General features: G+C 44.1%; 1 protein-coding gene across 1 annotated transcript in view; it reads left to right on the forward strand.

The window, feature by feature from the left end:
- Window positions 1-3,164: 3,164 nt before the first annotated feature.
- The window catches only part of Cpe (carboxypeptidase E), a 111,941-nt gene continuing 89,606 nt past the window's right edge, over window positions 3,165-25,499 (forward strand). The window contains exon 1 of the mRNA NM_013128.2: window positions 3,165-3,559. Within this exon, the coding sequence (NP_037260.2) occupies window positions 3,253-3,559 (307 nt within the window). The 5' untranslated portion in view covers window positions 3,165-3,252. The remainder of the gene's footprint in view (window positions 3,560-25,499) is intronic.

The following is a 25,499-nucleotide window of genomic DNA, read 5'->3' on the forward strand; positions in this document are numbered from 1 at the left end:
CCCCTCCGAGTCGTCTCTCCGACAGCCCCTAAACCAGGTATGCCTGAGACTTACCCCAGACTCTGTGAATCATGAAAGCTTGAAAACACGTGTGTTTAAAACATGTTTCATTATTTGAGACTTTCAAATAATGATTTAAAATTATTACTATTATTATTATGACTGTTGTTGTTATTGTATACCTGTCCTGCCTTTGTACATTGTACACCATGTGCCTGTCTGGTACCTGCAGAGATCAGAAGAGATTGTTGGATCCCCTTCAACTATTCTTACAGACAGTTGTGAGCAATCTTGTGGATGCTGGGAATTGAACCTGGGTCTTCTGGAAGAGCAACACATGCTCTTAACTGGTGGACCATTGGTCTAGCCCTAAGACATACATTTTCTAAGTTGCTATATGGTTCTCTTATACTGAAATACTAGAGAATGGATAACCTAACCAACTTTCTTTTTCCTTCTACAGGTTAGGGCCACAAACATCTACGATGTCAGAGAACTCTTCAAGTAATAGTACACAGCTAGTATAATCCCACTTCTTTTCTTTTAAAGTAAAAAAAAAAAACAAAACAAAATAAAAAGTACCTCGTGACCCTTAAAGGTAACATTTTAAAAGAATAGTCAGCCATGGGACAAGTTAGGACTTCAGTGAGAGGAGTAGTTACTGTACTGCTACACACACACAGTAGTTGTGTGTGTGTAGTTACTAGTCAATATGCCCCAACCCAGCCACAAATTAGTGAGGTTGCTTTCAATTGCTAACTTAAAATCCTAACTGTATATTTTGAAGTCATTGGTTTTAGCCACTCTGTTTTCTTCTCTCTGGTTTTCCAAGGTTACTCTTTTGGAAATGCTTTTAGAAACCTAATTATAGCTCTGGTTTCAGACTTCTGAACTAAGAAATCAAATACAGGCTGGTTAGAGCGGAAAGCATTGGGGCTTTTTGTTGCTATTTTTCATAAAGTTCTGTCTACCTCAAGGAGGATGTCAGATGAAGGCTATCCTCGCCCCCAAAAAGCCCCACCCCCTACTCACATCTGTGGTAGCTTATTAAAGCAGCACCTAACTATAATACAAGCCAGCACTTGGAAGGTTCCAGATAAGAAATCGGGAGTTCAAAGCTAGTCTCAGATATATAGTGAGTTTGAGGTTAGCCTGGGCTACATGAGACCCTATCTTAAAAAAAGCATCTATGCTGCTGTGCGAGATGTAGACCCATCGATTCGAAACTAACCTCCCTGCTAGTGCCTTGGCAACCTGTCTGTTCATACACTTTGATTTACCTGCTTGAGGGAGAGTCTCACTATTTAGCTCAGGTTAGCCTCAATCCCGGTGTCCTCCCGCTTCAGGTTCTTGAGTTCTGGGACTACAGGCGAGCGCTATCATGGCTGTGTGCTCCTTTAAACTTGTATTTAGATATGTTTATGTCCCCATTTATTACTGCATATGTGAGGGTGTCTATGGAGGCCAGACATCAGATCCCTGGAGCTGGAGACGCAGACGCTGTGATCCCCTGGTTGTGGGGGCTGGGAATTGAACTCAGGTGCTCTGTAAGAGTATTGTGTGCTCTTTACTGTGACGCCGTTTCTCCAACCCCTGAAACAGTAATATTAATTTTATTTTTAAAATTCTCAACGTGAGCCGAATGCCTACAGTTGCTGCCCTTTTTGGTTTACGTTTGTTCCCTGAACGTGTGACAGATAATTTTTAGATGCCTCCTTCACCCAGTGCCAGCAATATTTCGTGCCTTAACTATAGCAGTCTGGTTCTCAAGGGGTGGGAGTGGCCTGGGTGGGTGGGGTGTGGGCAGCCATGACTGCCACAGGTCGGCTTCTGAGGGCAGTGGGCCTTCTGAGAACCACAGAGGCCACCCAACCTGTTGTCCTGCTAACATCACTTTCTTTCTTTTTTTCCCCCCCCCCCGGAGCTGGGGACCGAACCCAGGGTCTTGCGCATGCTAGGCAAGCGCTCTACCACTGAGCTAAATCCCCAACCCCTGACATCACTTTCTAAGCAACTGGGTTCCCTTTGCCCTCTAGCTGCATCTGAGACCAAGGAGTCAGAAAGAGAAGGTGCTTCCACGGTTTCAAACTTCAGTATAAAAGAAAAAAAAACCTAATGAAATTATTTATAGACCTGGATTCCTTTCTAGGTGACAGGTTTTATTCAGGACAGGGTATTATTAGATAGTGGAGAAAGAGGCATCTGGGGAAAAATGTCCCACATGAAACCTTCCCCTGCTGGTGTGCTGATCTTTTTTTTTTTTTTTTTTTTTTTGGTGGCCACGCTCAATGGATTATTTGTTCAGATCCATACTGGTGTTACATCCAATGGCAACTGTTGTAGAGTAACATCTGCTGCAGATGTTGCTCCAAAAGTACAGACCCTGCCCAAGGGTGGTCATTTAAGCCCACGATTTTATACCCTTGCAGTCACTTTGTGAAAGGGAAGACAATATCATTTATCTGCATCGGTTTTTCCTCCATCACAGGATTGAATCATACTGCCAAACGAAATCCTTTGTCTAACGCATGAACAGAGTCTCGTTGGTGTTTCTCAGAGTGTCACAGAAGATGAGTGGTATTGGTCTTGCTTGCTTACCTCATTTCTCTCTCTTTCCCCCTAGAAGGATTCCGGAGTATGTCTGAATACAGTTAAAAGCGCTCTCTGTAAATGGGTAGAAAGCAGAATCAAATCAAAATACAGTGTTCTGGTTTCTAGCCAGACCTTGCTGTAAGATGAAGCCACAACCCTTAAGTTTCCACTATTGCAGCAGTAATGTCCGAGAAAGAAGGCAAGCTGTGGGTTGCTTCTCACCCCCACCCCACATTCTGATGCCTCTAGGTGGAAATCAAAAGGCTCTGCTAGTAACCCAAGAATGTGTTTTCTACAAGGGTGATCCTGGTCGTGGTTCCCTCTCATTCACAATAACCCTCCTAAGCCAAGGTCTTAGCTGTCATTCCACCTGCGTGGTCCCTGGCGCCATTTGGCTTTTGACGTGGGTCTGAGCCAAGGAATAAAGCCAGCATCCCTGGCGGTTGTTCCGCCTGTGCCGGGCCTCCTGCCTCCTGCTCCCCGGGGCGGGTAGTGCAGCGCGCAGAGCCGTCGCGTCGCCACTGTCCTCTGGGTGGCCCCAGCGCGCACCGTTCATTGAGCCGTGGAAGGTGAGACGAGAGGAGGCTGGTGCTGAGCTCGCCAACTCCACCCGGGCCCGGGCAGACAAAAGAGACCGGCGGTACAGCTCGCGGGGACGCGATGGCCGGGCGCGGAGGACGGGTGCTGCTGGCGCTGTGTGCCGCGCTGGTGGCCGGCGGGTGGCTGTTAGCGGCTGAAGCCCAGGAGCCCGGGGCGCCAGCGGCTGGCATGCGGCGGCGCCGGCGGCTGCAGCAGGAGGACGGCATCTCCTTCGAGTACCACCGCTATCCCGAGCTGCGCGAGGCGCTGGTGTCGGTATGGCTGCAGTGCACCGCCATCAGCAGGATCTACACGGTGGGGCGCAGCTTCGAGGGCCGGGAGCTCCTGGTCATCGAGCTGTCTGACAACCCCGGGGTCCATGAGCCCGGTAAGTGCGCTGCGGGGACGGGAAGGAGGAGAGGTGGGCCCCGAGTTGCTGCCGGGTGAAGGATGCCTGGATGGGAAGTGGGAAGGAAACGAACGTCAGCCTCTCCATCGTTCACATCTTCGACCCGTTTTTTGTGAACATAGGCGGGGACTGGGGGGGGCTGGAGGCATGGGGACAGGAATACAGACAAATCCCAGAGCTGAGTTCCCGGGTGCTCACCCTCACAGATGGGTCAAACTCTAAACAGAATAGAATTATGAGTTCTCAGAAGGCAAACACCTTCCCGGTAGACACCAGTGAAAAATAAGGTGCAGAAGGCGGGGTCTCAGAGGAGCAGGGAGAGTCTTCTATCATTTGAGAATTTCCAAAGGACCAGCTTATTGGGCGCTGCAGGCTCTGCGTACCCACCTCTGCGTTTGTGTGAGCGTTAGGTGCACTCTCGACTGGGGATGCTGGCGAATTTCAAAAAGGATATTGATGATCTAGATGTTGTGTGGGGTGCATACATGTAGATCTTCCTACCAGGGTAGAAAAGGTTTCTAACAGGCTTACAGACCATGCCTCGCCTTACTAAGGGAAAATAACAGCCCCCCCCGACTCCCCACCCCCCGCTTTGACCACTCTAAGATGAGTAGTGCATGATCACGTTTTATCTCCAGCAACCATCGGGTTAGGCATTTTCTGTCAGAGTACGTTAAAGCACGTTTTAATTTGTGTTAAAGGCTTGGTATTAAAAGGATATTTTAAGCAATGTTTTGGGACCCTTTGGGTTATGTTTATGCTGTTTAGAAAGCATTTAGGCCTGGCCTTTCTGTTGGTAATAAAGGCCTTGCTAAAGCACCCAAATCAGTATGGAATGATTTTATTTCTTTAACGACGAAGAAAACATAAAACCCAGGCTAAAAATTCTCAATGCAGGACATGAAAAGTCTCCCTTCCTTTATCTCTCCCTCCCCTCATCCCCCCTTTTTCTTCCTCCCTGGGTTTCTTGTCCATTAGATTGGCCTTGAATTTGAAATATTGTCCTGGCTGGCCTCGAACTCCTGATCATTCAGCTTCTGAATCCTAAAGCTGGGATTGTGGATGTTTCCCACCATTCCCGAATTTTTCCTATCTCCTTTTTATTTTTATTTATTTATTTATTATTATTTTTTATATTTGCTGTGGTGGGATGCAATCCATGAAGACTGAGTAGCCCCTGTCACTGAGCCATGTGGTCATTCGTCTGCCTGCACAGTTTTCCCAGCATAAGAACCAACAGGGGAAGGGACAACATAGGTGCTGATAGAGAGACTTTGATCTTAAACCATGGAGTGTATGGATTGAGAAGTCCTCCGAAAACCTTTCTTGCCTATGGCTAAGGTAAATGAGAGGGTGCGAATGAATTTGCTAAGGGCTCAGTACTAGGGTGGAAACGTTAGAACCAGGTTCGAGAAAACATTCACGAAGAGTTCCAGCCTCCTCATGTGAAGCAGAACCCTGATGGCTAGTGTTTGTGCAGCTATGGGGAATAAGGAAGGGAGGTCTACAGGGAGACTCATTTTTAGCCAAGTCACACAACAAGCCGGCCACTCCTGACAGTTAAGCTTCTGTGACTCTGCCTCTCAATCTCAGCCCTTTGTTCTGCTTGTTATTAGAGGCTTCTGGTGGGCTTTTTGAATTATTTAAAGAGATGATATGAAAGCCATGGTTTAACATTATGTCCTCTTGTTTCAAATGTATAGATAAATTGACAGTATTTCAAGAATATGATATGTTCTGAAAATGAAAACAAAATTTTGGTGGAGTAGCTGGAGCACAGACCTGCAAATCTGGCTGAAAAGTGATCACTTTTTAAAAAGTCTTTCAAATTCCTTTTAGGATAAACAGATTAAAAAGCCTATCTGTACCTCTTCTGTGGTAGAAATGGGTGCATTCAATGTTATTGTCTTTGTCATTTTAAAATCCTATACCTTCAGGATGAGCAAGGTTCTAGACGTCTACACAGGTTGTTCCTGCCCCCGGGGAGATGGTGAATGGCAAATCTGACACAAAGGTTACGGGACAATCGGTGTCTGTGCCAACACTTGGAAAAGCATCCTAGGAACTCTCAGGTCCAGGGGTCGGAGAGTGCCTCACAAAGGGCAGGAAAGGCACAAATTCTGAGAATCACCATCTCTAATGTCCCTCAGACCCCTTTGAAGGAGACTACTTACCTTAACCAATTTCATTGCTGAAATATCTTTGGGATTTGTTTGTGAAACCTTTATTATTTATTTATCTGTATGTGTACATGCTTGAGTGTATGCACGTCATGGTGCATGGAAGTCAGAGGTCAACTTCCAGAAGTTGACTCTCTCCTCCACCCTATCGGTCCTTGAAATAAAAGCCAGGCTGTCAGGTCGACAAGTACCTTCACTCACGGTCTCTGGATTCTGCTTCGAATTCAATGACTTGATTGAAAATTTCCACGGAAATTTTTTATATCCATTTTGTTTTCCGGCACGAAAGAAGAGTCAGGTTTGTTTTCTTACCCTAGGTAACTTTTTATGAACGTCCACCCAAATGCCTTGGATTGGGCAGTGGTTGAGTTGGGGAGCACCCACTTAGGGCCTTGTGCTGAACTTCAGGACAAAAAGAATTATGGTTATTTCTAAGGATTTAGTCAATGGATGTAAGAGAACCTTAACATATCCCCCAACAAGAATGGCGACAACTGAGCGGGCAGTAATGGGGGGAGGATGGGGAGGGGAACACCCATTAGAAGGGGAGAGGGAGGGGTTAGGGGGATGTTGGCCTGGAAACTGGGAAAGGGAATAACAATCGAAATGTAAATAAGAGGGGTTGGGGATTTAGCTCAGTGGTAGAGCACTTGCCTAGCAAACACAAGGCCCTGGGTTCGATCCCCAGCTCCAGAAAAAAAAAAAAAGAAATGTAAATAAGAAATACTCAAGTTAATAAAGATTAAAAAAAATGGTGACAACAACTGAAAGCTTCATTTGGTTAAATTGGCACATTCTGGACAGATACTTCTTCAAAAACAGACAGCTTTCTTTCTGGCCAGAAGGAAGCAGCCTTTGTATTTGTTTGGTACAGTCTGTGGGCTGAACTTGAACCCTCCCAAATAATTTCTTGTGTTTCCACTGTTGGAATTCATTAAAAGGGAAAGGAGGTTGGGAGACGGCTCTGGGGAGATGGTTCCATCAGTAAAGTGCTTGTCACCCAAGCGTGAAGATCTGGAGAGGATCCCTCAGAACTCACGGATGATGCTGAGCAGAACACATGTGTAAACTCAGTGCTAGCAATGCACCGAGGGGACACTTGGGGCCGGCTGGCCAGCCAATCCACCTGATCTGACAAGCCCCAGGATCAGCAAGACACCCTGTTACAGAGTTGAGTTCGAGAATGATTGAGGAAGGTACCCAATGTTGTACCCTCTCATTTACATGTTAGCAAGTAAGGAAGCACACACACACACACACACACACCACATACACACACACACACACTCCACATACACACACTCACTCACACAAACTCACGCACACACACACACACACCACACACACACTCACTCGCACACACACACACCCCACATACACACACTCACACAAACTCACGCACACACACACACACACTCACTCGCACACATACTCACACACTTACATACACACCACACATATACACACTCTCACTGACACATGCACACATACACACACACAGGAAATTCCATTTTGAATTTATCAGTAAGGGTTATCTATATATATTCTGTGATGATTCAACAGGAAACAGCTTGATTTTTGATTTGCTAAAATATGTATGAAAGAAACCTTTATTAATTTGTATCTGAGGAGTAGAATCCAAATAATCAGACCATTCTTTCCAGGGTTAAGAATCCATATGTTTGGAACAATAACTGTTTACATGTTGCTTTTGGGAATTCACCCTGACTCACAGCTGACACAACTTAAATACAGTCTTGAGAGCAAGGATTTTTCTCTCTCACAGGCTGGAGTGATTGTTTTGGACCCATTTCCCTTCAATCTGTAAAAATTTAATGTGCAGGAGTGCCAATATATATTTGCCAAATATTTTGATAAAACATTTTATGCCAACAAAATATCCACACAGCTTGACAAAACAAACAAAAACAAAAAATCAAAAAAGCCAGAACAAAACAAAAACAAAAAAACAAAAAAACAGCAAACCAAACCAAAGAAATAAAAACAAAAAACAACCCCAAACAAAACAGTCAATCAAACAAAAACAAAACAACCCCCCAAACAAACAAAGAAACAAAAACAAGTAGAGATTTTGATGAAGTGTGTGGGCCTTTTGTTTTTTGTTGTTTGTTTCTTTGTTTGTTTTTTGGTCCAATAAATTTGGTATGCATTAGTGTGAACCAAATGCAATCAAGCAGGAGTTAACAGTTAAAGAAGGTGGATGACAGATTCTGGAGAAGAAGCTGAACCAAACCACGCAAGGTCAAGAGTTATTTTTAGCCTGGATGAGTCAACATAGCTTCTGCCAGAAGTTACAGTCCTGGTTACCTGTGATTGGCTGGTGGAAGAGCACAGAAGCTGATCTGGCCTATACCCTTAAATGCTCAGATTGCCCTGCCCAAGGTAGAACCCAAGGCTGGTGTGTGCCGGGCCAGCACATCCCCAACCCAACGAGACAACTTTGCACAGAAACCGACTTGAGAGATAGCAAGGAACCTCTGCCATGTACCACATTGGTTTACCTAAGGGATAAAGGGCCCCGCCCTTCACACTGGCATCCTTTAGGAAGATATTAAGAAATACAAAGGAGCCTTAGAAAGGGAAACATGTCACCCCAGAATTTCCCAAGTGCACTCAGTGCAATATTGATGAATGGTTTGACAGGCATTCGATACATAAGAAAAGCAGGCTTGTATAGTTTGTAACCAGTCAGCATCGTTGAAGAATCTCTAGATCAGCTGGGTACAAGAACACCCTCGCCTTTGGCAGCACCAGGGAACTCATCTAGGGCCTCACACATGTTACAAGCTGTCCTCCACTGAGGTGCCTATGCCCAGCCCTGTTGACTGCATGCAACACAGTATATAGGTAGGCGTTCATTATTTTACCAGTAAGGATTTATCTTCTAAGTCTTCAATAGAGCGCCTCATTAGGAACGCTCACCAGGAGGGGGCGCACGCCTTTACCTTTTGTGTAATGGTTGTTCATAAGTGACTAGCATAGTGATTTATGCAGTCACTATTACATATGCTCACTGAAACATGAGCATGATTCCGACACCACGAAACGGGATAATTTTGATGATGAAAGTTCATGAGACTGAGCCACTGCAATTCGTCTTTCCTTATTAGGCTGCTTCATGGTTTCACACTTTAATTTTTAAAATTAGTATTATGTATGTGTCTAATTGTGTTATCGAATTATTGTGAGAGCAGTGCCCAAGGAGGCCAAAGGTGGAGACATATTTCATGGGTCAGGAGTTAAGCATGGTTATGAACCATCACGGGTGCTGGGAAATGAACTCAGGTGCTCAGCAAGAGCAACAAGTGCTCAGAGCTGCTCGACCATCTTTCTGTTCCCCGTGCTGCTTCTGCTTCTGCTTCTGCTTCTGCTTCTGCTTCTGCTTCTGCTTCTGCTTCTGCTTCTGCTTCTGCTTCTGCTTCTGCTTCTGCTTCTGCTTCTGCTTCTGCTTCTGCTTCTGCTTCTGCTTCTGCTTCCGCTTCCGCTTCCGCTTCCCCTTCCCCTCCCCCTCCTCCCTTCCTCCTCCTCCTCCTCTTCCTCCTCCTCCTCCTCCTCTTCCTCTTCCTCTTCCTCTTCCTCTTCTTCTTCTTCTTCTTCTTCCTCCTCCTCCTCCTCCTCCTCCTCCTCCTCCTCCTCCTCCTCCTCCTCCTCCTCCTCCTCCTCCTCCTCTTCTTCTTCTTCTTCTTCTTCTTCTTCTTCTTCTTCTTCTTCTTCTTCTTCTTCTTCTTCTTCTTCTTCTTCATCAATTTATACCCCACAGCAATGCCTTGAGACCAGAGGGGTGTGGTCTATACAAAATAATTTCCTGAGATTGCTTGTGTCTAGTTGTTTAGAAGATTGGCTAAGCTGTAAGAATTTCCCTTTGGGGCTGCTGGAGAGATGGCTCAGTGGTTAAGAGAACTGACTGCTTTTCTAGAGGTCCCGAATTCAATTCCCAGCAAACACAGGGTGGTTCAGAACCATCAGTAATGGGATCTGATGCCCTCTTCTGGTGTCTGAAGACAGTGACAGTGTATTCACATACATAAAATTAACAAAATCTTAAAGAGACACCTGTCTCTAATGGAAATTTGTCTGGATGTTCTTTCAAAACATTTTTCCCTTTACCTAGCAGCTATGAGAATTGTGCTGGGCACACTGACTGAGACTTCTCAGGATGGCTGCCCACCTTTTACTGTTGGTGTTACACAGGCCAGCTGACTTCTGAAGCCCTTAAAGTTTTCTTCTTCATAGGCATTTGCCTTTTACTGATTTTAGTGTGTGGGGTCTTGTTTTTGTTTGTTTCAGTTTGTCAGACCACTTTATTTAGTGGGGACAAAACGCTCATTCTTTGAGACTAACCTCATGCTTCTCCCAGTGAAGAAATACATCTGGGGCAAATCCGCTGTTTTCATTGGTGATCTAACTTGTTTTCCTAAGCATTTATGATGAAGTTGGTAAAGGTCCTGACCTGTCTGTCTGTCTGAGCCACAGGGGCAGCTATTTAGAACTGGTCTTTTCACGCCTTCCCAGCTTTAGCTGCATTTGGAGCTCTTTCTTCGTGTTTCCATGATTCTTTGGAAAAATACAGGGTAAAGATTGCAGTGATAATTTTGAGGTTCAGGGACTCGAGTTCAAAGCCTGGCTTCTGTTTCCAGTTGAGCGCTCTTCGGAAAGCCAATTGATTACGATCTCACCATGTCCACACACCACCCGTGAAATGATAATCGCCTGGTAAGTGAGATCGCTGGTAAAGAGAAGCTCTCAGTTCAGTATTGCCTCCGCCGTGGCGTTTCCTTCGCTGTCCTGTGCATTCTTCTAGTAACTCCATGCTTAGAGGTTTTACTCTATCCATTCCTCTTCCTTAAATGACTAGTACAGCTAGACGTTTTGTTGTACTTTGGGTATGAAACGTCCCCTGTAGGCTCATGTGTTCAAACGCCAGCACACCGGCTGTACTGCTAGGGAGGCCGGAAACCTATAGGAGGCGGAGCCTTAGGAGGAAGGTCATTGGGTGGCAGGGAGGAGGGTAAGCCTTGACGGTTGGTTTACACTCCAGCCCTGCTTCTTGTTCACTCTCTGGTCCTTGACTGCTGATGGCCCGGACCAGTTGACCTCTAGCTTCTTCCGTTTCTCCTTCCCCACCGTGACAGAATAGAACTCCAAGTGGGAGCTGAAGGAAACCCTTCTTGCCTTAACTGGCTTTGATGGCCAAAGCAGCAAAGTACTGCGACGCTGCTTCCGGCGTGGCGGTCACTCAACGGATGTCTGTTGAACAAACACCTAATTTCTCAAACAGGCAAAAGGCCAAACAAAGTCGTGACGAAGGTCAATGCATGCGAGCACGCCAGATGTGTGCTAGCCAAGAGTCATGAGAATGTGTATATTTTATTTTATTACATACGATGTTTCAATGGAGAAATCTCCCAGGTACAAGGACGTCCTTGCTGTGTTGTTGAACTGGAAACCCTTGGCCTCTTTTATTTTATAAAGCGAAGTTGCCTTTTTAGAAGAAATGGCAAATAAACATAGTCAACAAGAATTTCTGTAGGGAATTTTGAGCTTTAAAAAAAATCTTCATGAGGGCTGCAGAGATGGCTCAGTGGTTAAGAGCACTGACTGCTCTTCCAGAGGTCCTGAGTTCAATTCCCAGCAACCACATGGCGGCTCACAACCATCTGTAACTCCAAGATTTGACACCCTCATATTCAGACATACATGCAGGCAAAACACCAATGCACAGGAAATAAAAATAAATAAATAATTTAAAAAAAATCTTCGTGAATGGTTGGTGAGATGGCTTAGTGGTAAAGAGACAGCCAACTTGAAGATCTGAATTCCATCTCCAAGCGCCCCATGGAGAGAACTGACACCCCAGGTTTTCCTCTGCCCTCAGCATTCAAGTGATAACGTGCACGCCAATGCACACACACAGTCACAAAAATAAACGTAAGACAAAAGCACCAGGGGTTCAAGTTACATAGCAAGAGATGTATGTCTGCTTTAAAAATAGTGAAGCCAGCCATGTCTGGGGCTTAGTTTTGTGTTTCTCCATGAAGTGATAATCAAAGCATGTGCTTGAGAGTGTCACGGGGAAGACTGCTTGAGCACTAGTTGGTAAATCAGATGAGCCCACACATGAGAGGTGTGGAAATGTGCTCCTCCCATCCCTGGACTGCGGAACTGCATGAATTTGTCCTTCTGTGAATGCTTCTTTCTCTTAAAATCCACATATGGTTCTTTCTATTAAAACCTGGCCAATGTCAAGAACCTGCTTATGTTGCCAGAGCTTTTAATTGTTTTCAGATGATTTACCTACATTTAAGTTGCCCCAAATGCGTTATCCTGAAAGAAGACAGTGGTGTGTGTAGAATATTACAGGCATGGAGTTGCTTAGGACAGTGCACTCAGGAATAACTTTCTGAGGCTGTTACATATTTTGCTTTTTATAGAAGCCTGTTTACTGTAAGACCACAGTCAGCATGCTGGCTCTACAGCAGCCATTTAAAAATCTTCACGGAAGGATATTTCATCTCAAGTAATGACTTCTTTTTTTTTTTCCTTTGGGATGGCAATCATGTATTTTTAAAATGAGCCTAAATAAAACTTTGAAGTTAAATTTAGGTCACTAGAAAATGCCTGGCCGCGGTTTTGCATGGCAGGGGAATTGGGACAAACCCATAATTTATCTGATTTGCTTGCTTGTGGCAGGCAGCTCCTCATGCTCTGGTCCAGAAGGGATACTGTCCTAGCGAACCTCCCAGCTCCTCTTCCTACATCTCAGCCACTACGCTGAGGAAATCCAGAACCTTTCACCTTTACCCTATAGTGTTGCTTACTGCAATTCCACTGCCCACCCCCACTTCTTGGCTTTACAATCAAGCTCAAATCATAGAGTTGATCATATTTAGGGCAGTAAAAATTTTGATAATATGAGTATATTTGGTTGTCTCCTCTCTGACCAATATTTATATTTATTTTTAACTAAAGTGTTTTTATTTTGTGTGTTTGGGTAAAGTTTTGCCTGTATAAGCATTTGTGTGTGCCTGTTCCCTGTGGATGTCAGAAGAGGGCGCTATATCCCCTGGAAGTGGGATTCTAGAGGGTTGTAACCTCCTTGTGGGTGCCGAGAACTTGGTTATCTGCAACAGTAACAAAGCTAACTTCCTAGCTCCTTTCCAAAAATTTAATAGCCTTTTTTTTGGCCACTAATGAATTTTGAAACTTTAAAAAACTTTTTTGTAATTATATTTATGTTCAGAAAACTTAATTGTACATTTAACCCAGTTTAGTGACGAGTTCTTTAGCCTTTGCCTTTTCCAGCTTGGCAATGCGAGCCACAGACTTAGGACCCAGGACGTTGCCTCCCCAGTGGCGGCGGATCTCGTCATATCTGTCGTTATAATTGGTCCTAACAGCTTCCACCAGCTTAGCCAGAGCACCCTTGTCTTCTGAGTTAACCTGTGTGAAGGCGACAGTGGTGCAGGTCTTCCTTGGACCAGGCGCCCCAGCCTGGCCTTTCCCTTGATGATGCAGTAGGGCACCCTTATCTTTCAACAAAGGGCAGGCAGGAAAACCACCAGCTCAGTGGGGTCTACATCATGGGCAATCAGCACCAGCTGAGCCTTCTTGTTCTCCACGGAGGTGGTGACTGTGTTGACCCCTGCTCCGAGGACTCAGAGGACAGGTGGTCTCTTAGTTGGGACGTCCCCTTTGCCAGCAGCTTTCCTCTCAGCTCGGGCCAGCAGCCTCTGCTTCTTCTCCTGTTTTGTCTCTGGCCTGTGCTTGTGGGCAAGCTTAAGCAGCTGAGTCGCTGTTTGCTTGTCCAGGGCCTGGGGGAACAGGTTGATGGCAGGAGGTACTTTAAGCCGCTTATAGAGGATGGCTCTTTGCCCTGCAGCCTGATGTAGTGGGGCGTTTTTCGGTTTTTCGAAGCGTGTGAGATCTCTTTTGATCTGAATGTCCTGCCCAATGCTGAAGTTCTTAGGCCTCTTCTCAAACAAAGGATTTACCACCTTTTTGGCCTCCTGTTTCTTGACCACGGCGGGGGCTGGGGCCACCTTCTTCCCCTTGGCCTTCTTTCCTTTGGGCATCTTGCTCCACCGGAGGAGAGAGGAATTTTGAAACTTTTAACTATAATTCACCTCACACCAAAATGGAGTTCTCAAATATGAAAAGAAAATGCAAATGTGATAATTCAAATAATACTTCCACTTTAGAGGTTACTTAATAATAGCTCTTCAATTGGTGTTCAATATGATGTTTATTATATTTACAAGATACTTTTTTACATTTATGTATTTACTGTGCGTGTGTGTGTGCGCGCGCGCGCGCGCGCGCGCACGCTCGAGTGCGCGCATCACGTGGAGGTCAGAGGACAGCTTGTGCATTCTTTCCTTCCTTCTTATGGATCTCTGGGATCAAACACTGGTTTTCAGACTCCGTAGCAAGTATCTTAACGAGCTAACCAGTTGAGTCGTCTAGCATGTCTCTCCCTTTATTCCCCCACCCCCACACCCGCCTCACACACACACTGCAGGTATGTGTCTCATCACATAGCTAGTAGAACCTCTACCCTTCTGTGAATGCTCCAGGCTGGCCTCAAATGGGCAGTTACCATCCTGCCTCAGTCTCCCAAGTGCTGAGATCAGAGGCATGAGCTCCCACATCCGGCCCTTTGCTAATGCTGCCTCAGGTTTACCCTTTCACAGAAGATGAAATTCATTGTCACATTCAATTCCGGATAATATCTGCTGCATAGAGATCCAGAGGTTGTGGCCTTCGCCATTCTGTCTTGGGTGCTGCTAACGGAAAGATAACAGACATAGGAGAAGCTACTGGAAATGCTAAAGGTATTTACAAGCATAAAATGCTTCGTGCTCTAAGATGCAGAGTCCAGTTTCTGGCTTTAAAGTGGAGTGGTCCTGACAAAATGGTTTGATTTGTGACGTCAGCACAGATTTTTTTGTTTACATTTACCAGGAGAAATCGGGTTTGCTATTGTGGGAACTCAGTGCATGCTAACCCAGATGCTGGACTTTGCTAGCCTTGTGGGATTAGGCGCTATGCTTTTGGAAACAGTTATAAACTGGCTCAATCCACCAACCATCACACACGGCCACATGGAGAAATCAGCCAGTTAAACTGATTTTCTCGAGACTCAAATCCACTTGTGAAAAGTAACAGAACAACAGCAAAGCAATCCTGACGTGGCCACTGATATAATCAATGGTACTAATCAGAAACACACTCTGAACAGACATGGAAATTTTGTCTAAGTTTTGATGATTTAAGCAAGATAATTGCTTGAAATTTCCAATTGATATTCAATATCTATAGATGTCTCATACTTCGTACACTAATTTAAAAAGTAAAAAAAAAAGTCTAAACTCTTCTTTCTTTCAGGAATGTTCTTTGGCTCTTGTCGTCTTAAAGTGTTGCTACATATTCTCCCCAGGTTTCTAAGCACATGACCCAAATTTGCCTTTCTTGGCGTCAGTCTAGAGAGGCCAGTGAATATTAATGTCGTCATGCTCTCTTCTCTTCCTTCCTTTTAGCTTTGTGTGTCAAACGGAGAAAGAAGAGCAGTCCTTCCTATCTTTAAATTAAAAAATAAAAGATGTGTTTATTTTATTATTTTATGTGAATGTGTGTTTTACCTGCGTGTATGTGAGCGCATGTCTGGTACCTTTGCAGGTTGGGGAGGTGGTGATGGTGGTGGTGGTTAGAAGAGGGCGTCGGATCCCTAGGGCTGGAGGTACAGATGGTTGTGAGCTGCTGTTGGGTGCTGGGAATAGAACTTGGATCCTCTGCAAGAGTGACAAGTGCTCTGAACTGTCGAGTGAGCTCTCTAGACCCTAGTTTGTGGCTTTCTTCTGAGTAATCTGAATCATGAACTTTCAGGTATGCATCACGATGTCCAACCACATATGAGTCTGTGGGCACGTTTGCCGTCAGTAATTCATCCATGGCTGTCTTTCTCTAGGGATGCCTGCAGGTTCAGTCCTGTATTAACAACATCTTTGTGTCTAAGACACACAGAGAATTAGCACACGCCATCACAGGATTCAGAGTGTGTAAGGTTGTCCTTTTGTTGAAATGTTTAAGAGGAAAGTCAGGGGCTGGGCATTCAGTGCAGTCAGTGCTGGGATGCTCAGCTATAGTGTCTGTGTCCAGTCCTAAGCGTAGAGAAAAAAGAAAAGAAAGGAAATACCCAATCACCTTCTGTTCTAAAGATGCTGTCGTGCGATCTCATTCCCTATAAGATGCACGTACCACTTTATAGCTAAATGCACACACACACATGCAGGCAAAACACGTAGAATAATGCCATAAACAAGTCTTTAAAAATTATTAATAGTTTCATTTTAAGAAAGACAAGTAACTCAAGGTGTTTATTTTTCCAAAGAGTTATTTTTTAAGAGGATTTATGGAGACCCATGTCTTAAAATAGGCATATTTTGGTTAAGTTGATTTTTTTTTCATTAGACAAGGATAGCCTGTGGCAGGTTACATAAAGGAGCCTTATTCCCTCTCGTCCACATCCTTGCTCTCCCCACTCCTTTATGATGGAAACCAGAGCTGTGAAATGAGACTTCAGGAATGTGTCTGTAAAACCCGACATGAGTCCACACGTTCTGAGGATTGCTTGTACTGGGGTCTTCTCTCTGGAGGGCTATTCTTTCCCTTAATTTCTTAGTCAAACATATTAAAGTGGCCAGAAGGCTGCATTGACTTATGACAATTTATAAATTAAGCTTTCTAAATTCTTTTGGAAAATAAACATGATTAAAATGTCACTAAAATAATAAATGAATGAGCCCAAAACCTAATGAAAATTCTGTTTCAGTCTAAGACGTATTTTTATGTCAGTTTTTATGTTCTCACATTGCCAAGTTACATATTGGTATGCCTCTTGTTTATTTTTTTAAACTTGTGTGTGTGTGTGTGTGTGTGTGTGTGTGTGTGTGTGCGTGCGCGCGCGCACTCACATGCCATGACACATATGGAGGCCACTTGCTGTAGTCAGTTCTCTCTACCCTGTGGGTTCTGGAAATTGAACTCAGGTCATCCAGCTTCTTGGCAAACGTTTTTACCTTCTGAGCCAGCTCTCTGGCTCCTTCCCATTTTTTTGAAAATAGGTTTTCTAACCGATCTGTTATTTTATGGATCTAGGATTACACATTTTGGGGCTGTCCCAAAGTGTCTGTTGGGTCTGTAGTAGATTCTCAATGGAGTAGTGAATGACTTAGTTCTTCAAAATGAGCCATAAACACAGATGTACACGCTTTGCCAGCCATTAGTTGTGAGTGTGCAAGCAAATCGTTATATCAGCGCACAGCTCTGCTTTCCTTCCTGTATTCCTGTGGAGAACTGAGCCACCTCTGAACTTCATTGTCATATTCATGGTGTCTGGCTCACATCAGTTTGTCACTAGCGGGGTCCTGTGTTAATGCCCTAGGTCAACCCTACTTCTTACCCTGGCTTTCATACATAAATGCCTCACTCACTATACATGGGCCTCCAGATAGGACTGTTCTTTAGATGTGGTCTGGGCAGAGACGGTTCAGCAGATAAAGGTGCCAACTGCTAAGCCTAAGGCCCCGAAGTTGGTTCCTGGAACCCACACACCCATACCCACCCATATGCCAAGGCACTCCCATACCAACACATCTATTCATTCCTGCACACAGGACGAACAAGCAAACACAGGTTAAAACAACAACAAAAGAAAACCCAGCTCTTCTATGCTGGGCTGCAGCCTGGAAGCTTTCTTAGATCAGAACCAAAATCCAAAAAGGCCTCAAAGTCCTCTGGTGAACAATCCCGGAGACTGTGAAGGAAGGACAACTACCGACAGCCACATGTGAAGTTAAGCTTTCTGTAAACATCATCTTAATATTTGTTAAGAGTAAAGTAGGGCTCTGGAGAGATGGCTCAGAGTTCAACAGTACTGGCTGCTTTTGCAGAGGACCTTGGTCGATTCCCAGTGCCCACACAGTAGCTCACAGCTTCCTGTAACTCCCTCTTCTGACTTCCACTGAGGCCAAGCACGCACGCAGTAAACAGATCTAACAGACAAAGCGCCCACACTGTAAAAATAAATATAGAAAATAATAATTAAAATGTGGCCCTATCAGACAGACTGACAATGAGTAGAAAGTGTTTGCAACAAGGTGGGAAATACTTTAGCTTAAGAACCAAATATTTTGGAGCTGGAGAAATGGCTCAGTGGTTAAGAGCACCAACTGCTTTTCTAGAACCACTGAGTTCAGTTCCCAGCAACCACATGGTGGTTCGCAACCATCTGTAATGGGATCCAATGCCCTCTTTGAGTGTGTTTGAAGACAGCTACAGTGTACTCATATAAATATAAATAAATAAACAGTATTTTAAAAAGAACCAAATATTCTCACTTGGGAAGAATTGGAAACTCTGATTCATGTTCAAACTTAAGTCACAACAGGACATAAACCTATGAACATGGACTGAGTCACTAGGACTCTCCCCTGTAGATTTTGAGCTTGTGAAATAGAAATTATGAAGGCTTGTGCTTGTAAGGCTGAGAGAAAATTTGCCTTGCCTGGGGCTGCAGGTGTCACATTTGGTCAGTGACATGGTCTCTTCCTAAGCACTCCCAGCTTTCCATGTGAATGTAAATCTCTAACTGAATGCCTTGACATACTGTTTTCCTTTGGAGGAAGAACCTTTAACTTCAAGAAAATTTAGAAAAAACATATGTCTACTTATTAAGTATATTCAAACCTTATGATACCTAATAAAATCTGGTACACTGCAGTGTCTAAAAGTTAACATAATTCAGATAAAAATCCAAGTAGTTGATTGTGTGCATGCCTCTGTGTGTGTGTGTGTGTGTGTGTGTATGTGTGTGTGTGTGTGTGTGTGTGTGTGAGAGAGAGAGAGAGAGAGAGAGAGAGAGAGAGAGAGAGAGAGTGTGTGATAGGATCTCACATAGCCCAGAGTGACCTCCAGCTCTGCAGTTGAGGATGGCCTTGTCTCTACATCCCCAGTGTTGAAGTACAGGTTTGGACTGCCACATCTGGTCTTTGCTGTCCTAGAGATTGAACCAGGCCTTCGGGCGTGCTAGGCGTGCACTCTACCAACTCAGATGCATCTCCAGGCTGATTTTTTTCCTTTCTGAGACAAGCTCTATCTTTGTAGCTCAGGAGAGTCTAGAACTTGCTTCCTTTACCAGTATTCAGAGTGCTGGCCTTATAGGTATAGAACACTGTACCTACCAACTTTTGTGATTTTTGCTTTCTTGAGACAAGACAAGATATTACATAATGTTTCTATTATTTATCCCTGGCTGTCCTGGAACTTGCAATAGAAACCAGACTGGCCTCAAACTTACAGATATCCACCTGCCTCTGCACCACCACACCTGGCTTCTGATGTAGGAGTCACCACCATACCTGGCTTCAGTTCTGTGGTATTTTTAATTTGAAAAACTTAAACAGTATCTTGAGTGGTGAGGCTTGCTCTGGGCTCTCCTGTGGCAGTACCATCCATGAGCTGTGATGACTATTTAAGCAGATTGAGGCCTTTTCTATTATTTCCAGGCTTCAGAGTGCGCTTGCTGTTAACAGCTGCTTCAGGGACTGAGTGAGATGCTCAGTGGATAAAGGTGCCTGCCACTGAGACCGAGGGCCCGAAGTCAATTTTTTAGAACTTGTTTAGTAGAAGGAGAGAACTGGATGTGCCCTCAACACACACACACACACAGACACAGACACAGACACACAGACACACACAGACACACACAGACACACAGACACACACAGACACACACAGACACACACACACACACACACACACACACACACACACACACAGACACACACACACACACACACCCCAAAACAAAACCATGAAAAAAGCCATTGGTTCGGGTTTCTGGAATGGAGGAGTTTGGCACCTGATGGTTTTTACCTTTTTAAACATTTTCCTCCTTTTTAACTACTGCATGTTGTATAAACTATACTTTAGAAACTCATCCAGCACGCAGTAGCGGAAGTCAGTATGAGTTTGAAGCTGCTTTCCCCGAGCATTTAGAATTCTTCTTTTATTGGTGGTTTTCCTTTAACATTGAGGTCGAGCTCACTTGGTTGCTGAGATCCCATGACCTCTGCACACAAGGGGAGGGGATGAATGGGAATGTGTTTCTTAAGTGAGCGCACACAAGGGTGAGGCTTGCTGGTATGTTCTCAAGAATTCATTGGCTAAAGTTCATATGTTTGTGGAGGCTATACAGACAGGAGCATAGGGAATGCATTCATACCTTGGCCAACATTTGCACAAGGCTAAAAAGGCTCTCTTTTGTAGACCAAGTAACACTTTCCATGATGTTCTCAGACACAGGTCATATGCTGTGGTGTTAAAGGCCCTGCTAACAACGTTTAGATATAAACATCCTAATAGAATAGATCACCAAGAGGGAAATAATGACTTTCATTCAGGAGGTGCTTGGAAATGCCAGATAGAAACACTTTGAAACCTGTTCCCATTGGGAAATCAATCCCGAGTCCTAGAGGCCACTATGTTATCTCTGTGTTGCTATATCCACCTTTGATTCAATGTAGCAGCAACAACCAATTGCCTGTGTGAGTCATAGTCAGCAAGTCAGACAGATGTTTCAAAAGACATGGACAGAACCGGTTGGCATGGTGGCTCATGCATATTATTCCAGCACTCAGGAGGCTGAGGACTGCTGTGTTTGAGGCCAGCTTGTGCTTCCAGCAAGACCTTGGAAGTAAAATGAACATTAGTGTATTGCTAAGTAATCAATAATAGGGAGTTGCAAGGAGAGAGGGAGGCAAGGGATGGAAAAGAAGAGGGGATTAAGGGATCTATATCAAATTTATATCTACTAATATGTATATTAATATATATGTGTGTATAACATATACATCTACATATATATGTACATATGTACATATGCTCTCACTGCAACTCCCTATTATTGATTACCATATATATATACACCATATCTATATGCATGTATGGTTATGTATATATGTATATATGTATGCATAACTATGTATGTATATATGTTTATGTATGTGTATATATGCATATATGGTTATATATGTGTACATATGGTTATGTATATATGTATATATGGTTATATATGGGTATCTATATGGTTATGTATATATGTATATATGTGGTTATGAGCACTGAGGAAAGGATCAAAAAAGGAAGGCGGGAGAGAAAGGGGAGCCAGATAGCATAGCGTAATGGGTGAGCGAGAACACAGCTGTCTTGTTTTTTCTCCTTAGGCAGCATTTAACTGCACATTCAAACACCCAAGCAGAAGAAACTATTTGTGCTGAAGGAGGAAATAGGGAAGGGATGGAGAAGGGAGAGGGACAGGAGGGACAGGAGGGACAGCAGTGAAGAAGATAAGCAAAGTGCAATGATAAGTATGCCTGGAATGTGTAACGAAGCCCATTATTTTATATGCTAATTAAAGCAATTAATAAAAATGTATGAACACAAGGGGCTCGAGACCTCTTAAACAACAATGCCAAGCAACCAGAGCTTCCAGGGACTAAGCCACTACCTAAAGACTATACATGGACTGACCCTGGACTCTGACCTCATAGGTAGCAATGAATATCCTAGTAAGAGCACCAGTGGAAGGGGAGGCCCTGGGTCCTGCTAAGACTGAACCCCCAGTGAACGTGATTGTTGGGGGGAGGGCAGTAATGGGGGGAGGATGGGGAGGGGAACAGTCATAAAGAAGGGGAGGGGGAGGGATTAGGGGGATGTTTGCCTGGAAACCGGGAAAGGGAATAACATTCGAAATGTAAATAAGAAATACTCAAGTTAATAAAAAAAATGAATGAACACAACCTTTTTGAAAGATGGAGAATATTTTAGGAGAAGGTGGTGGATTTAAATAGAGTTAAAAAGCTAAATTAAAAGACTTTTAGTATGTATGTATGTATGTATGTATGTATGTATGTATGTATTCTTGAAACAAAATTTCTCACTGTATAGTTCTGGCTGCCCCGGGAACTCATTACATGGACCAGGCTAACGTCTAAATTAATAGAGATCTCCTTGCTTCTGCCTCCTAAATGCTGGGATTAAAGGTGTGCAGCAGCACATCTGGCCTGATCAAACCTTGACAGTAGAAGAAAGGGTTAATTCTAAAGCTGTAGAAGAGTATGTACTTGTTCTTAAGGATTATCCTTTAGTGTATGGGTGTTTTGCCTGCATATATGTGTGCACGATATGTGTGCTGGTGCCTGAGGAGGCCAGAAGAGGGTGCTGGATACTTAGGGACTGGGATTATGGACTGCTGTGTGGATGCTGGGAATCAAACATGGGTCCTTTGGGAAAGAATCCTGCACCCTTAATCCTCATTATCACATTTTCATTTTGTCAGTGAATACAATTTGGCAGCTGTTGTCCTTTAGAGTCTGTGTCCTCCATTAAGGAAATAAAACGTTTTGGGGTAGAGAATATACTAACACTTTATCTACATGTGCAAAAATTAGGCATATAGAATGATTGTATGATTATATAGATTGCCCTATATTGTACAATTAGAAGCATAACTATTTGCTAATAATTTAAGGTAATAAGTGGCAGTTGATCACTCTTCCTTCGGTATCTATTGTATACTTTTTCTCTTTGTGACAGAGTCTGACTGTGCAGCCTTGGCTAGCCTCTTGCTATGTAGAACAGGCTGCCCTTGCACTCAAAGGCACACCTCTACCTTTGCCTCCTGAGTGCTGAGATTAAAGGCAGACCTACCATGTCCAACTTCCTATGTACTTTCTAGTAATTCTTAGCGTAGAACCATGTTAGATAATTTTGATTTTGCTAAGCCAATTTCCACCAGTTAAATATAGTTCAGTTAGCATTCTGTTTTCACTATGAAATTAAAAAAAAATTTGTGTTGGGCACAGTGGCTTTGGTTTCGGGTCTAGATACTTGGGGCACTGATATGCCAGGATATCTTAAGGCCTGGAATTCAAGGTCAGTCTGGATAACATACCCATACCTGCTCTCAAAAATAACACGACAAACATGTTTAAAAACAAAGCACCCAATTTAGAAACAACAAAAGGGATGCATTCGAGGAGCTGAGGGGGAACCCAGCCGGCGGCAGCTTCTGCTTTCCAAATCGGCAGCTGCTCTCGAACATTCATTCACCCAGCTGCGTCTCATGCTCCAATAACGCTCATGCCGTCTGTCAGGTGATTTAGAGAGAGCTTCACTGTTCGGAAATACTTAGCATTTAACTAATTTTTCCAATTATAGGTTTTTGATTAGGGAAAATTTAGTTTGAATCACTCCTAATGTTGAACCCAATCTTCATTAGTGTTCCTCAGGGCTGTGGGACATAAGAACGATAGCTCCCCCTCCCACCCCTGGACTGGAGCGCTCTCTTCATAGAGAGCCTGGAGCTCATTTCCCGAGATAGCTGGGGAAATGGACACAGCTATTTCTTGTGGCTGTGAACTGTTTGTGTGAACTTGTCTGCAGAGTTTACTGGAACATGACTTATCATTGGGCCTGCAGGTCCTTAGAGCAGGGCTTCCTGAGTCCGTGCGAGGGAATGCTTATGGGTGTGCCAAAGGTGGAAGAAGTCAGGAAAGGACCGAAATACATCACTCCAGCACAGCATAAGCAAATGCAGGAGATGTTATTTTCCTTGGCCGTGAGATCCACACTCTGGGAAGAAACATGCTTTTGTTGGAAAGACTTCTCTGAACTTGTGGGAGGGCTGGGCTTCCAGTGCAGAGAAAAGAGCTAAAATAAATACAAAGCAGAAGCACACATTTGGTGGGGGGAGAGAGAGAGAAGAGGGGAAGCAGACTTGGATTTAGGAAAACACTGGGGATTAGCAGATACGTAGATGGGATCCTCAGCAGTTTACTTTATTCCCAGTACCATGCTCCATGGAATGGATGACTTTGGAAGATGGGATGAAGGATTTAATCTTGCTTCAAGATACAGATTGGCGGTAGCTGTGGACATAGCTGAGTGGTACATATGCATGCTTAGAAGCATATAGGAGGGCCTGGGTTCAATGCCAAGCAACTCAACAATATAAAAGGCACTGATTAAACAGAAGAGAAAGTTGGGGAATAGCTTTGGACATACTGGGACAAGAGGCAACTTCCTGAACCTTCCGTTCCTGAACCACCAGTGGCTCAGGCTCTAAGAGCAACAATTAGTAAATAGGACCTCATGGAACTGAGAAGCTTCTGTAAAGCAAAGGACACTGTCAACAGGACAAAATGGCAGCCTCCATAATATGAGGGAGCCCATGGCAGACCAACAACCGAATGCTGGAAAGTCTAGAGACCTAGAGTAGAACCAAACACAACTGAACAAAAAAAGCAACAAAACAAAACAATTAATGAAATGATTCCTAATGATGTTCTGCTACGTTCATTGATTGGTTCCTAGTTCAGTTGTGTTCAGAGACGATGCCTGTGGCAGCTGATTCGAATGTATGCCAGAGACCCACAGCCAAACATTAGGTGGAGAGAGAGCCCAGGTTGGAGGTCTCCATTGGGTCCCCTGACCTTGGAGCTCAGGGAACCCTATGGAAGAAAGGGAGGAGAAATATGTGGGAGCAAGAAGGGTCCAGTACACCAGGAGAGCATGGCCCACAGAATCAACTAAGGAGGGCTCATGGGAGCTCACAGTATCAGCAATCTGAAGCAGAGTCTGCATAGACCTGTGCTAAGTCTTTTGCAGGCTGTTGGCTTCGTGTTTTGGGGGCACTACTGACGGTGTTAGTGGGGGTGTTGGCGCTTTTGCCTGTTCTTGGGACCCTTTTCCTCCTACTGGGTTGCCTTGTCCAGCCTTGATGTGAGGGTTTGTGCCTGATCTTATTGTATCTTTTTGTGTCATGTTCTTTTGATGTCTCTAGGAGGCCTGGTCTTTTCTGGCCGGGAGTAGATCTAGACAAGAGGGGAGGTTAGTGGAGCTGGGAGTAATGGAGGGAGGGGAAGCGACAATCTGGATGAATTGTATGAGAGAACAGTAAATGAAAATAAAAATGAAAGCATTGATAAAATCTAATTTGGGGCCAAGCAGTGATAGTGCACTCCTTTAATCCCAGCACTTGGAAGGAAAAAGCAGGTGGATCTCTGTGAGTTTGAGGTTAGCCTGGTCTACAGAGAGTTCCAGGATAGCCAGGGCTACACAGAGAAGCCCTGTCTTGAAAACCCACAAATCAAAAAAAACAAAACAAAACAAAACAAAAAACAGAAAAACAACCAAACAAAATCCCCCAAACAAAACAAAACCATTCAACCAATAAAAACCTTAATTTTGCTCAGTTATGATGGTTTATGCCAATTGTCAATCCTGACAGGATCTAGAACCACCAAGAAGACAGGCCTCTATGAGGCATAATGTAGGTTCAGCTAGCCTTTGTGCCTGTGAGATATTATTTAAATGAGGTTAATTGAGGTAGGACAGTCCACCTAGATTGCATCATTTCATGGACTGGGGTTCCAGACTGCATAAGACTGAGACAACTGGCTGAACAGAAGCATTCATCTTCATCACCCCCCCCACCCCCAAGATGGACTATATCCTCAAACCTGAGCCAAAAGAAACATTGTTTCCCTTAAGAAGCTTTTGCCAAGTACTTTGTCATAGCAACAAGACAAGTGACTAATGCAACTAGGGAGGGCAGTTATTTATCAGTAATAACAGTTATGATCAGATAACCACCATAC

Source organism: Rattus norvegicus, chromosome 16 (genome assembly GCF_036323735.1).
Source record: "Rattus norvegicus strain BN/NHsdMcwi chromosome 16, GRCr8, whole genome shotgun sequence".
Lineage (NCBI taxonomy): Eukaryota > Metazoa > Chordata > Mammalia > Rodentia > Muridae > Rattus > Rattus norvegicus.